Source organism: Crinia signifera, chromosome 5 (genome assembly GCF_055691185.1).
Source record: "Crinia signifera chromosome 5, ASM5569118v1, whole genome shotgun sequence".
In the NCBI taxonomy this organism is placed as follows: Eukaryota; Metazoa; Chordata; class Amphibia; order Anura; family Myobatrachidae; genus Crinia; species Crinia signifera.
Window position 1 is genome coordinate 165,331,090 of NC_139221.1, and position 14,363 is coordinate 165,345,452.

The following is a 14,363-nucleotide window of genomic DNA, read 5'->3' on the forward strand; positions in this document are numbered from 1 at the left end:
AGAAAATTTAACATTTTGAAAATTGCTAAATTTTCAAATTTTTTACGATATTTTGGTATTTTTCAAAAAAAACACAGACTGTATCGACCAAAATTTACCACTAACTTGAAGTACAATGTGTCACGAGAAAACAATCTCAAAATCACTGGGATAAGTAAAAGCAAAAAAAAGTTATCCCCACTTAAGTGAGACATGTCAGATTTGAAAAAAAGGGCTCTGTCATGAAGGCACAAACTGGCTCTGTCATGAAGGGGTTAAAGCATAGCCTGGAAAATTCTCGGGATTACCTATATCAAGATTTCTTTCAAATTTCTTTCTTAAAAACTCGATTTATTTCAAAATACACTCCAATAAAAAACATATGCAGAAACATACACTTTGATCAGACCTCAGGGTGAAGGCAGTGATGTTGTGCAGTCTACACACGGATTCCAAAAGATCCGGATCTGAAATACTTATGGACAATCACTTATTTTTATTTTTTATTGGAGTGTATTTTGAAATAAATCGATTTTTTTAAGAAAGAAATTTGAAAGAAAGCTTGATATACGTTGAAAGCTGCATCTGACCGTGAGTAGGGGTATGACATCCCATTCTAAAGAAACCTTTACATGTGTGTTCCAACTTGCAAATAGTGAGTTGCGGTACGCCCATGATATACCATCAAATTATTGTAAAAATTGTGAGAAACGTTCTTTGCACATTGGATCTTTTTCTATTTTCCATTTTATATATAAAAATCGAAAACCACTGTGGGAGAAAAAATATATGGAAGTTGGAGCAGTGGAAAGAACGCGTCTTAAAAGGGGAGTATAACTTGATAGTTGAATATCTATACATTCATTGATTCATCTATAATAATACTACATAACTAACCCCGCTTAGATTATAATTAGTGCACTGGTTAAGTCTCTCAAGATGCATAACCTTGCATTTATTAATACTGAACCTTATTTTCCAATTTTTTGGCCACTCATCTAGTTTATTTAGATCACTCTATGAAAACATCCTTGATAGTTCTAATTGCCCTGCTCAGTTTTGTGTCATCAGCAAATATGGAAACTATGCTGAGTAATTCCATCCCTATATCATTAATAAATATGTTCGATAAAATAGGCCCTAGCACCAAACCCTGTGGCACTCCAATTAGTACTGGTATACAATCTGAGACTGCACCATTCATAACCACTCTCTGTTCTCTAATTTATCCATTTTATATACCAACCTCTTATGTGACACAGTATCAAAAGCCTTAGCAATATCCAGGAAGACCACGTCTACAGCATATGCATTGTCTAGGTTGTTGCTGACTTCCTCATAAAAGCTTATTAAATTTGTTTGGCACAAGCAATTATTTACAAACGCATGTTGGTTATTACTGAGTATACTATGCATCTCTAAATGTTTTTGGATGCTATTCTTTAAAATTCCCCCCAATAATATTCCAACTATTATTGTTAAGCTCACAGGTCTAAAATTTGCTGGGTCATCCCTTTTTCGTTTTTTGAATATTGGTACTACCTCTACTATTCTTCAGTGCTTAGGCACCAAAAAAAAAAGTAATACAGAGGGTTTGCTCATTCATCCCTTAATTCCATTAGAACCCTAGGATGGATCCCTTCCAGACCAGGGGATTTGTTTGTTTTGCTTGACCTATTTTTTATCTCATCTGTAGTGAATTCAATATTAAGTTCTAGTTGGCTAGCCCCACTTGTGATACCTGTGGGTTCCACTGTCTGCACCTCCATATTAAACACAGAAGAAAAACATTTATTTAACAGTTCTGCTTTGTCCTTATCCTCAGTAAAGTTATTTAGGTTGATATTGGTTAAGGGGCCTACAGATGAGACTGCTCTCCCTGTTACCACCAGCGCGCCAGATATCAGTATCTGGTGGCTGCTGGCGAGCTGGCTGAATGTGGATGCGTGCCACATTCGCCAGCTGCTGCCGGCTAGCGATCGCCGCCCCGGGAGCCGCTCAGAAGAGAGCGGCTCCATCTGTATGTTGTCTTTTATTATTCTTTTGCTATTTATGTATTTGAAAAACTTCTTGGGATTGGTTTAGCTCTCAGTGGTTATGCACTCTTCATTTTCCCTATTAACTACTTTGATTAACCATTTACACATTTTATTTAATTATTTGTACTTATTGAACGCCACTAGCCTTGTCAATTTTAAATGTGCTTACTTTTTTGTCCAACCATGGTGGCTTATTCCTGTTGATTTGTTGATTTTTATATATATATATATATATATATATATATATATATATATATATATATATATATATATATATATATATATATATATATATACAGTATGTTAGTGTCTCGAGCAAATTTTTTAAGGTTTCCCACATTTCCTCTGCATTTTTTCCTCAAATAAAGCATTCCACTCAATTTATTTTAAAGATTCCCTGAATAATTCAAAGTTAGCTATCCTAAAATTTTATATTAAAATATAAAATATAATATTGTTGTTTACAGAAATTAATTTCCCGAGAGATATTGTGGTACATTTTTCCCAGATGTTCTATTACTTTGGTATTTGACACTAAATTTATATTATTTGTTAATACTAAATCCAAAAATGCCTCATTATGAGTCAGTGTTTCTACTGATTGTGTAATATACTGATCCTTACGTAAGTTTAGGAAACCCCACTTTTAACTGACATACTAGTTTCATTTGTCCAGTCACTGTTAAATCCCCCATAGTTATTACCTGCCAACTTTTCGATTTGGTCTAAAAGTAGAGCCTCATCCATTTTATTAATGTTAGGTGGCCTGTAACATACCATTATTAAAAGTTTATTTGATTTTTTGTTATTTTCAGTTATCACTGCCCACGTGGCCTCAGTATTATCCTCAGCTATGCTAAGCTATCCTCGAGCCCATTTCCTTCCTACATGGTTTCAAGTTTGATCTCACATAAAGAAACCCCCCTCTTAATTTCTCCATGTCTTTTCTGAAACGGGGTATATTCCTCCATGATTAGAGCCCAGTCGTGTGACTTATTGCACCATGTATTTGTTATACCAATTATATCATAGTCATCCCTGGTGGCCAGAGTTTCTAGTTCCCAGTTCCCAAGCATTTCAGTTTACTTTCTCTATTTTCCCCTTTCAAGGTTTGTTTATGTTCTTGATGTGCTGCTGACTTCTTACTAATTTTAGTTTTACTCCCCGACCCCCTTCTCCACCCTCCATTCTCTTGTTTACCCGCTCCTCAATGTTCAGTCTTTGTAGCCCAGAGTTTCTTTCTATATTTGTATCTGTATCCAATTGCATGCCAGATTTCATGTTTAGTTAAGAAGATGACCACTTATATCTTCAATTCTTAAACTACAGTACCAATGGTTCTATAGTATATTGCTTGGTTCCCATTTATGAAGTGTAAGGGATTAGTTTTGATCTATGACCAAGGCCGGCTCTACCATTAAGCAGCTTCAGGCAACTGCCGTGGGGCTACAGATCTGATTGACGCTGCTGACTATCAAAAAAATAAGTCTGACTCTGATGGTGAGATGTACTGAGGCTTGAAATTTAATAAAATGAAGAGTGATAACCAGCCATTCAGGTTTTAACTGACATTTTTCAAACCCAGGTTGTGACATGAAATTTAGGAGCTGATTGGCTGGTCATTTATCACTTTCCATTTTTTCACTTTTCAAGCTTAGTATATCTGGCCTTGAGATAGGAATCCTTGTTTAACATAATGGGCAGTGGTGGGAGCAGTAATCTTAAATTTTGTAATTTGCAGACAACCTTGTACTGACACTGCAAGTACCCTTCTCAGCTCAAAGGATACTGTCTTGTTTCTCTGTGAAATATGGCATTTTGTGGCTTGAACAGGGTAGGGAGTATTTTGGACGTGTCTTTAAAGTTTTGTGTGATTCAGAGTCATACTGTACATACAGGGAGGCGAAGCCTGTTTCTAATTGATTGCTAGCACTTAGAAATGAGCTGTGCAAGCACAGATGTAATCAGGGACGCCACTAGTAATTTTGGGGCCCGGGACTGACCTTCAGTCTGGGCCCCTCCCCCCCACTCTTGCACCCCCTGGCCCCGCACCCCCCCTTCCCCGAAACTGACCTTCATTCACCAGAGGAAGGGGCTTTGCTGTTGGACTGCTGCCATCCAGTTTGGGACCTTGGTTGAAGCTTCTACCTGGTGGACTATCCGGAAAACCCCCCAGGTTGTAGAACTCTATACTTCGCCATTGTTTTTCCCTTACTGGCAGTCACAGTGATTACCCTGTTTTATTTTATTCATTTTACATGTTATGTACTTCTGGATGTGGAAGACATTAAAAACTTTTTTGATCTACTGAGTGGTCCCAAAGATACCTTGATAAGAACGTTACAGCCTTTCATTCAGTGAGTTGGGGTACGCATCTTGGTGGCTATATCGGTTTACCTACTACAGTCTAAAGATACCTTTATGTGTGAATACTACATCCACTTATTGTGAGTTGGGGTACGCATATAAAAGATACCTTGATGTGTTTAACCACCACATCTTTGATGTGAGTTTTGGTACGCTCATCTATACATCCCATTTATTGGTGGAGGAATAACAGCTGCACAGAATCCCATGAAAATCCACACGGGTGTACCTACCCATTGATTGTATGGACAGTTCATTAACCACATGATCCCTCTGTTTCCATTGTTTTACATGACAAACCAACAATGAAAAATTGATCACAAGGATCACCTGTTCCATCCAATTGTCCTAGAAGTTTCAAAAGGGAAGTACTGTGTATATTTTGTGTAATTTGTGTGTTTAGAGCGCTATAGGATGTCCACTTGAAAATCTTGTGGAGTATATGTGTTGTTGGAGGAGTGGTGTCTCCTCATCAAGTGTTTGATATCCAGTAGCAGCTGCGCCCAAGGGTGATCCAACGATTTTTCTTTTCTACATTGACCTTCATTCACACTTACTAGCTGCGGCATCCCACGTCTCCTCAGGCGCACACTGCAGTGCACAGTGCAGCCTGCAGAGCACTGAGACCCTCTGTGTTCTAGGCTCGGCGCTCTGCAGGCTTCACTGTGTATCGTGCATGCCTGCCTGGGGGGCAGTCGGGTGGGGGAGGCGGTTTGCAGGGGCTGGGGTTGTCACTGTGGGCAGCTGCCCCAGCTGCCTCCAGAGGCCAGGGCCCAGGTCAGCTGTACCCACAGCACCCCCCTGTCGGCAGCCCTGGATGTAATGATGATGGTTATAGTAACTGGACTAAAACCAATAGACATCATTGGTTCCTCCTTGCTGATGCATGAACCCGCATATTACTCGATTTTTGCATTAGCATAATATAAACGAAGTCGAATCTGATAGGCTTAAATGCCGTCGGAAATGCCTAGATGTGTGCCAATATTTTGCACACACCGAATACCCTACTGTTTATGTCAGTGGTTCCCAAACTTTTTTGAATCACGGCACCCTAAAGTATCAGAGTATTTTTCAGGGCACCCCTAGGCCAAAAGTTTGTTACCAAGAATAAAAAAATAATAATTAAATGAAATAAGTGCTTAAATGTTATCATTAGGTCCAGTTATGTGTTGAGGAACATGATTCACTTCTGTTTATCCACATACTTTATAAATGAAAGCCACAAGCACTGATTTTGCCTATTACATTGACCATAAACAATTTGAATTGATTCTGGAACACCAACCTGAGGCACCCCTGCAAGTGCTCCGAGGCATCCCAGGGAGCCCAGGCGCACAGTTTGGGAACCACTGGTATATGTTCCACAAACTTTACAACAATTTGATGAAACAGAAATACACTAACCTGCTAGCATTAGTGCTCTTACACAATCTGTTCTGCCTTGAATTGATGATTTCATTAATGCGGTAAATCCATGGACATTTCTCTTTTCAAGGTCCAGTCCAGGAAAGTAATTTAATAAATGATTTGTAATTGTTATATGTCCTGCAATATAGGAATATACTTTATTTTACAAGAAAAAACAAGGAAATGCAACAAATATTTGTTATGTCACAATACAATATTACTATTTACACACTACACAGTGCTAATATTGTTACATTATCCAACATATCCAACACAATTAGTACTTTTTTGTAACAAAACTATTCTGTCAAGCAAAACTATCAAAACTGCAGTGCTAAAATAAATGTATTTGTTCATATTCATGTAAACCATACCATTACAATGTACTACTGGATTTCTAACTATCTAAAAAAAAATCTCTTAAGCTGGGTACACAGCAATCTCTGTTTTCTTACCACACAATACAAAAGATGATACAATACCACACAAGTATGGAGTTAAGGCGGCAGTGCGCCAACTAGTGGTCCTATCCTATACTTCGAGATTTGTATACTTGCACACATTAAGCTACCAATGGCATTCTGATAAGGAATGTCTTTCATATCCTCTATATCTTCCTGGTTGCTTGGTGACATCTTTACACCATTGTCAATAGGAGTGATTTCTGGTTTTTCATCAGACATTCCATACTATGGAATGGAAAATATTGCCTCAATGGTTTTCTGTTGGTCAATTGTAACTGTCTGTTATTTTAGGTTTTGTAAAATCCTTATGCCTAACAAATGATTTGCAGGGCCTAGATCCTCTAACCTGAACCTTTGTTTTGGCTGGTGTTTTACATCAGCATGAGCGGATTTGAGGGGGAGGGGGCACCCGGTCACATGCCCCCCACGTCATTTCTGACATTCCTCCCCTAACAGGGACAGCCGCAGCTGCCGCCACCGGAAGGGCTGTATGCACTGACAGCTGGGCAGACAGAGAGCCGGGGGTTGCCCGGCTGTATTCACAGTGCTGTATGTCCCGGACTCCCGGATATTTCAAATCTCGCGCTGCCCCTGCGTACCTTTTGTGAGTAAGGCGGAACCCTCAGCTATGGTCTTGACAGGAGTACGTTCTTGGAACTGTAGTAGATTGGCCCTTACAATTTCTGTTGTCAGCTTGGTATCATTAGACTCCAGAGCAACCACCAGAAAATCAAAACATAAACATGCTTCTCCACAGCTAAGCCTATTGTCCTGATGGCTTTATCTATATCATCTGTGTTAGGATCTGCCACTGGTTCTATTGCGACCTTCCACAATTCTTCCAGCTTCAGCTGCATCTCCACAGCAAACATCCATGTAGTGTAGTTTTCTGAACCTTTCAATCTTGCAAAGTTCTGCTGAGCCCTGTGCTATGCATCTTCTCAGAGTTTTAATAAAGTCTCTTTATATTATTCTGTTGTAGTCTTGTTCTGTGTGCCACTGCTCTAGACTATAACTCAAACACATGGTGTTGGAACCATAACTTGCTGGCAGAGTGATGCAGTGTTTGCTAGTGATGTTAATACACACAATTTAATAGTTAACCAGAATGCAACTAGCATACAGACAACAGCAAAAGTGGAAGATGTTCTGCAGCAGCAGTAATCACTCATATGTATAACAGACTGATACAGTGATACCCTGTATTTATCAGTATACGCCATACTGTATGGCTATGAAAAGGTAGCACCTCAGGCAGTATGGGATGGAATTCTACATGTCTATGCAGACTGCCACCTGCTGGAAGGAGTACACACCACCCACTGCTCTTCGTCATGCTCAGACAGTGCGACACATGCTGCAGGAGGAGCCTTAAAGCACATTCTAAGAGGAAACTCTCTCATTCTTTCAGGGAGGAATTGAGTCATCAGTCTCCACCTTGCTGATACTTCAGCACAAAAGGGTAAACACTAGAGGACACGCACCCAGTGTAATGCATACACAGGAGACAAGGCAATGAGTGCACTATATTCCAACAAGCCTAACCCTAAAGGTGCATATACATGGTGCATTTTTGACTATGGATGATTTTGACTATGCCATTTCCCTTGAACACCCCAGAGCCCATAACCATACATTATTGACTATATTTACTTGAAATTTTGACTTTATTTACTTGAGATTTGGACTATAGTCTTTTTTGACTATGCTAGAACACTAGATTGTACACACTATAGTCAAAATTGGTTTGCCTGCAAAGTCTATTTTTTTCTTGCAATGCCTATCCCATGGGCCCATGCATCGGCATCACAATCTATATGCACACTGGTTGATTTTTTCTAACTTTTCATCCAAGTTTGAGTACATACTGTAGTCAAAATCGGAAGCTCAAATGTGTATGCATCCTAACCCCCCTCAGCCCTATCGCAGCCTAACCCTCCCTGCTAGAGCCTAGCCCTTGCACCCCCCACCTAAGCCTAACCTCCTGCTTTGCACCCTAACCCCCCTCCTCACAGCCTAACCCTAAATATCCTCCCCTCAGCCCAAACCTAAGTTCCCTCCTAGTGTATAAATAGATGTTTGCTGCCAATTATATGGGTAGTGAGCTTTAATGGAGGATAGTGAAGGAGGAAAATTGATAAAGAAAGCATCTGTTTTTATGGTGTTTAACTTGTTATAAGAGGCTGCACTACAGAATCTAGAATGGAGTGAAAACAGGGAAGCGTGACAAAGGGTTTTGATACAAAAGCAGCAAATTTTCTGCAAACAAGCGAAGTTTATATTGAGAGGGATCTACTTCTAATCCTGTGAAATTTGGATCATTTTGAATGCAGCTGCAATGGGTTCTATAGAGAGGACGGATATTAATGTATGACCAATTTAAGCGATCAAACGCCTTTTCCCCATCCAGGGATAGGAGGAGAAGGCTCTTATGTGTATATAAAGAAACAATTAAATCGAATACCCTGCGAGTATTATTGGAAGTTTGTCTTGATGTAGGATCTGACTGATACGTGTAGCTATCATTTTAACATATAGTTTGTCGCAGTTGTGCAAGGCTATAGGGCAGTCATTACTACAGTGGGCTGGGTCTTTTCTTGGTTTGGGAAGCTATACGCGCTTCAAAAAATTCTGTGGGAAGGTGGCCAAGAGAGGATATTGTGTTAAACAACTCAGATAAGTGGAGAGTTCAAGTGTAACGGAAAGTAAATAAAACTCATTAATGAATCCATCAGGGCCGGGAGCTTTACCATGCGGCAAGGATTTAACTGCTGACAGAATCTCAGGTGGGATCCAGGATGCATTTAACTCTGACAATTGATCTGAAGTTAGGGAAGGCAGATGTAGTTTATCGAGGAATGAGGAAATAGAAAAACTAGTAGGTTGAACTGTTTCAGGGTCACGACAGAGGTTGTATAATTTGGAGTAGTATTCCGCAAATTGGTTTACTATACCATGGGTATTGATTATGTTGTTGTTTATTAGGGGAAAGTATATGTTTGATCCTATTTTTGGCTTGTTGGACCTTGAATTTATGGACAAGCATTTTACCAGATCTGTTGCCAAATAAATAGAATTTTTGATAAATTTAATTTAGTGTGGTTTGTGTTCAAGCCATCAATAATTTTTGTAACTGGCTACATGTATCCGAACGTTTTTTAAGGGCATTAGAAGATTTCCCATTCCTATCAGCCAAATCTCGCAATATACATTTAAGATCATTCTGTCTCTGAGCGACTTGTTCTTTAGCCCCTGCCTGAACAGCCTTAAAGATGCACCAGTGAGTTAGATGGGATGTGTCCTGGGGGAAATAATGAGTTAGGTTGGAATCCACACTATCAGTGATAATCTTCTTTGCTAAAGGATCATTGGAGGTGTGGTGATAGGCTCCAAGGACGGAGTGGAATCGATGAAGAATAAGAATTCCAGTTCCAGACTATTGGTGCATAGTCAGACCAAGTTATAGGGAGAATATTAATATATTTGGTTTGTTGTAAGGTCCACTTGTCACATAAAATCAAATCTATTCTAGAATAGGAGTTGTGAACTGGACAGTAGAACATGCAAGTACTTCCAGAAGGGTTATGAACCCTCCATACAGATTAAACTCCGCTATGAGGTTGCCAAATGCTAATGAGGGGGCTGTAGGGGTAGGACGTTTAAGAGGAGTAGTCTTGGTAGATACTGTATGTCAACTTTATGGTCAAGCACTAGGTTAAAGTCCCCAAGTATCACCAGGGATCCTCTAGCAGATTTGTGAAACAAAAGACATAGTTTATGTATAAAAGACATTTGGTTGGAATTAGGGGAATACAAACAAACCAAGGTTACTAGCTTATCATCTAATAAGCCTGACAGAATTAAACATTTTAAATTCTTGTCATCTATTTGGGAATGGGACACAAAGGTTACATTATTACTAATTAAAATGGCTACACCATTGTGCTTGAAAGGACCATTGGCAAAATATCCAACCGGATAATTATGGTTCTTAATCAAAGGGGCCTTAGAAGTGGGTTTCTTACAAAACCACCATGTCGGCTTTTTGCAAATGGAAAAACAATAGGACAAGTCTGCGTTTATTGGGGGAATTCAGCCCCTTTACATTCAATGAGAGGACTCTAGGCATTGGAGATCAATAGAAGAAAATGATAAAGTAGAAAGTAGAAATATTTTGGGAAAATAAACACATAAAGCTGTGGTTTTGCAAATATCTTGATGACAAGTTAAGGGACAAAAATTGGGTAAAGATGGTTATTAAGGAGGAAAAGGAGGCGTAGGGAGGTACAAAACCAAAAGGTCTGGTACAGTATATTGGAACTGCATGACTACTGCAGGGAAGGGGACAGTAATGCAGTAGTATAGAAAAGTTTGGGGCTGTTGTCTGCAGCCTAAAGCTGCCACCCATACAGAGCTGAACAGTACAGTAATTTAGGTAAAACACACATAACACAGAAATTACATAGAGGTAACCACTAAAAAGTGCAATTAACTAACGGTTATGTAAAGCACAGTAATTTAGGCTATTGAACATCAGATCTAACAGTAACATCCTATATGTTAAATAGTAACTGAAAAGACACTGGTATATAAAGAAAACAGAGTCACATATAGAATAGAAACAACATTGATAAAATGCTCACACCACGGTAGTGATAGCATTATGTCCAGCATAACATAATTACCGAATGTGTACATATGAAGAGAGGGATGCCCTCCAAGTCCTCAAGTATCGAACCACTCCTTACGGGGTAATTATTTCAGTTTCAGAGCATGAGGTTGTTTAACTACAATGTCCCACTCCAGAAGCAGTTTAATCCAAGCATCCAGAGATGAGACGCTGTAAGAGGAGTCCTCATAAGAAATAATGAGCTTAACAGGAAATTTCTACTGATACTGGATCGCACAAGCCCTGAACGTGGTGGTAATAGGCGCAAAGAACCTCCGTTTGGCGATTGTCACTGCAATCTTGACAGATTTGTAAGCCTCCCAGAGTATCGGAATCGCTAGATCTCTTGCGTTCTTTTGTGGTAAAAAAGTGAACCTGGAGCAAGGTGTCCCCAGGAAGATCTGATGATACTGTGCGTGGTCTGGGGAGCTGGTGAATATAATCTATGCGGAGGAAGGAGTTTATGAAACAGGATGTGAGCATAACCCTCAAGATCCGAATTAGATACAGAGTCTGGGATACCTCTTATTTTAATATTGTTTCTGCACGACCTATCCTCCATGTCAGCAATTTTACCTTGGAACAATTCCAAGTCGGCATGCTGGCGGTCGATAGATGATGATATACAGTTGTGCTCATAAGTTTACATACCCTAGCAGAATTTGTGGTTTTCTGGCCATTTGTCAGAGAATATGAATGATAACTCACAACCTTTTCTTTCATTCTTGGTTAGTGGTTGGGTGAAGCCATTTATTGTCAAACAACTGTGTTTACTCTTTTTAAATTATAATGACAAGAGAAACTACCCAAATGACCCTGATCAAAAGTGTACATTCCCCAGTGCTTAATACCGTGTATTGCCCCCTTTAACATCAATTACAGCTTGAAGTATTTTGTGGTAGTTGTGGATGAGGCTCTTTATTTTCTCAGATGGTAAATCTGCCCATTCTTTTTGGCACAAAGCCTCCAGTTCTTGGGCTGTCTTCCATGAACTGCATGTTTGAGATCTCCCCAGAGTGGCTCAATGATATTGAGGTCAAGAGACTGAGATGGCCACTCCAGAACCTTCACTTTATTCTGTTGTAGCCAATGACAAGTCGACTTGGCCTTGTGTTTTGGATCATTGTCATGTTGGAATGTCCAAGTACATCCCATGCGCAGCTTCCGAGCTGATGAGTGCAAATTTTCCTCCAGTATTTTCTGATAACATGCTGCACTCATCTTGTCATCAATTTTGACCAAGTTTCCAGTGCCTTTGCAGCCCAAACATCAACAAAACATGAGCGATCCACCTCCGTGTTTCACAGTAGGAATGGTGTACCTTTCATCAGAGGCCTTGTTGACTCCTCTCCAAATGTAACATTTATGGATGTGGCAAAAAAGTTAAATTTTGGTCTCATTACTCCAAATGACTTTGTTCCAGAAGTTTTGAGGCTTGTCTCTATGCTGTTTGGAGTACTGTAAGTGGGATGCTTTGTGTCATTTGTGTAGTAATGGCTTTCTTCTGGTAACTCGACCATGCAGCCCATTTTTCTTCAAATGTCTCCTTATTGTGCATGTTGAAACAACAACACCACTTTTTTTCAGATAGTCCTGTATTTCATGAAATATAAAACACTGGAGGTTTCCAAGGCGCAAAAACAGAGGAGCAGCTCGATATAACCAAAAAGCTTGTTCAACCAAAACAAGTAAAACAATGATATACAGAAATGAATAAGGATATATTCCAAGTGCTGTCTGTATGTGAACTTTCTCCTTCTCCTGTTCTCACAGATGGTGTATATGTGAAGCAAAGAGAAGGGTTAAATGTGTAGGACTGTAATTTTAGTTTTTAAAAATATATATAAAAAACAAGAGTAGAACGTACCACACTCAAACACAAAAGGAGTGTGTGTCTGAAGCTCATAAAGGTATCTTTTATGGTGATTTTATATGACCTTCACCAGACTCCACCAGGGTGTCCAAGTAATTCAATTAAGCGTACATTTTCACTCACTCAGATTAAATGGTGTAACACATATAAAGGTTTCTTTTTTAGGTAAGCGTACCAGTAACTCACAATTCACAGGAATTTTCAAAGCACATCTGGGTTTCTTTAACTTGAAAAATACTTTTATTACCAAAAAAACATTTAAAATAGGACCACAGGTACACTGAAGAATAGATCCAAAGGTGGGTGGGTGGTATTAGTGGGACTCACACTAATATTACATCAAAAACGTTCCGGATAAGTCAGAAATGTTGGTGAGTGAACACACAGTACCTTAGTTCAATGTCCAGCAGTGACAAGATAGTCCAAAGTAAAAGGGGGGGGGGGGGAATTGTGCATGTCCAGAAAGCCAGCCAATGCGTTTTGATTAAAATCTTTTTCAAGTCCTGTATTTCAGTTGAAGTTATTTGTATTATTTTTCTTTGCATCCCGAACAATTTTCCTGACAGTTTGGCTGAAATTTTTGTTGGTCTACCTGACCGTGATTTGGTTTCCACAGAATCCCTCATTTTCCACTTCTTAAATAGAGATTGAACACTGCTGATTGGCAGTCTCAATTGCTTGGATATCTTTTTATATCCCTTTCCTGTTTTATACAGTTCAATTACCTTTTCCCTCAGATCTTTTGACAATTCCTTTGCTTTCCCCATGACTCAGAATCCAGACACATCAGTGCAGCACTGGATGAAAGATGCAAGAGTCTTTCAGGAGACCAGAAACTCACTGACTTTTATACACACACACACACACACACACACACACACACACACACACACACACACACACACACACACACACACACACACACACACACACACACACACACACACACACACACACACACACACTGATTAGAAGCAAACAGATCACAGGTGAGGATGGTTACCTTTAGTAGCCATTCAAACCTGTCTGTGTCAACTTGTGTGCATGTTATGAGGCCAAAATCTCCAGGGAATGTAAACTTTTGATCAGGGTCATTTGGGTAGTTTCTGTTGTCATAATGATTTATTTTATTTGAGTAAACACAGTTGTTTCACAATAAATGGCTTCACCCATTCACTAACCATGAGTGAAAGAAAGGTTTGTGAGTTATCATTCATATTCTCTGACAAATGTCCAGAAAATCACAAATTCTGCTAGGGTATGTAAACTTATGAGCACAACTGTAAGGCCCATGTGGGATGAGACTAATTCTTCCATGTTACGTCCTAATTGATCTGTGCGGTTGCCTATTGCGACAAGTTCAGATGATGATTTGCCTATTCCTCAGGTACAGCAAATGTTAAGTCTTTGGATAACTCTGTCTTAAGAGCAGACAAGACTTGACACAGGGACTTAACCGTGAGTGGAGCTTCAAAATCAAAGTCGATACCCATTACCCGGAAGGATACAATAGAGCTCTCCGATGGAGTAGTGGCTGGAATAGGAGCTGTAGACGAGCGCAC

General features: G+C 39.5%; 1 protein-coding gene across 1 annotated transcript in view; it reads right to left on the reverse strand.

The window, feature by feature from the left end:
- ANKRD33B (ankyrin repeat domain 33B) overlaps positions 1–14,363 on the reverse strand; it is a 120,788-nt gene that overhangs the window by 28,877 nt on the left and 77,548 nt on the right. Inside the window, exon 3 of the mRNA XM_083145181.1 lies at positions 5,793–5,933. Coding sequence (XP_083001307.1) covers positions 5,793–5,933 — 141 coding nt within the window. The remainder of the gene's footprint in view (positions 1–5,792; positions 5,934–14,363) is intronic.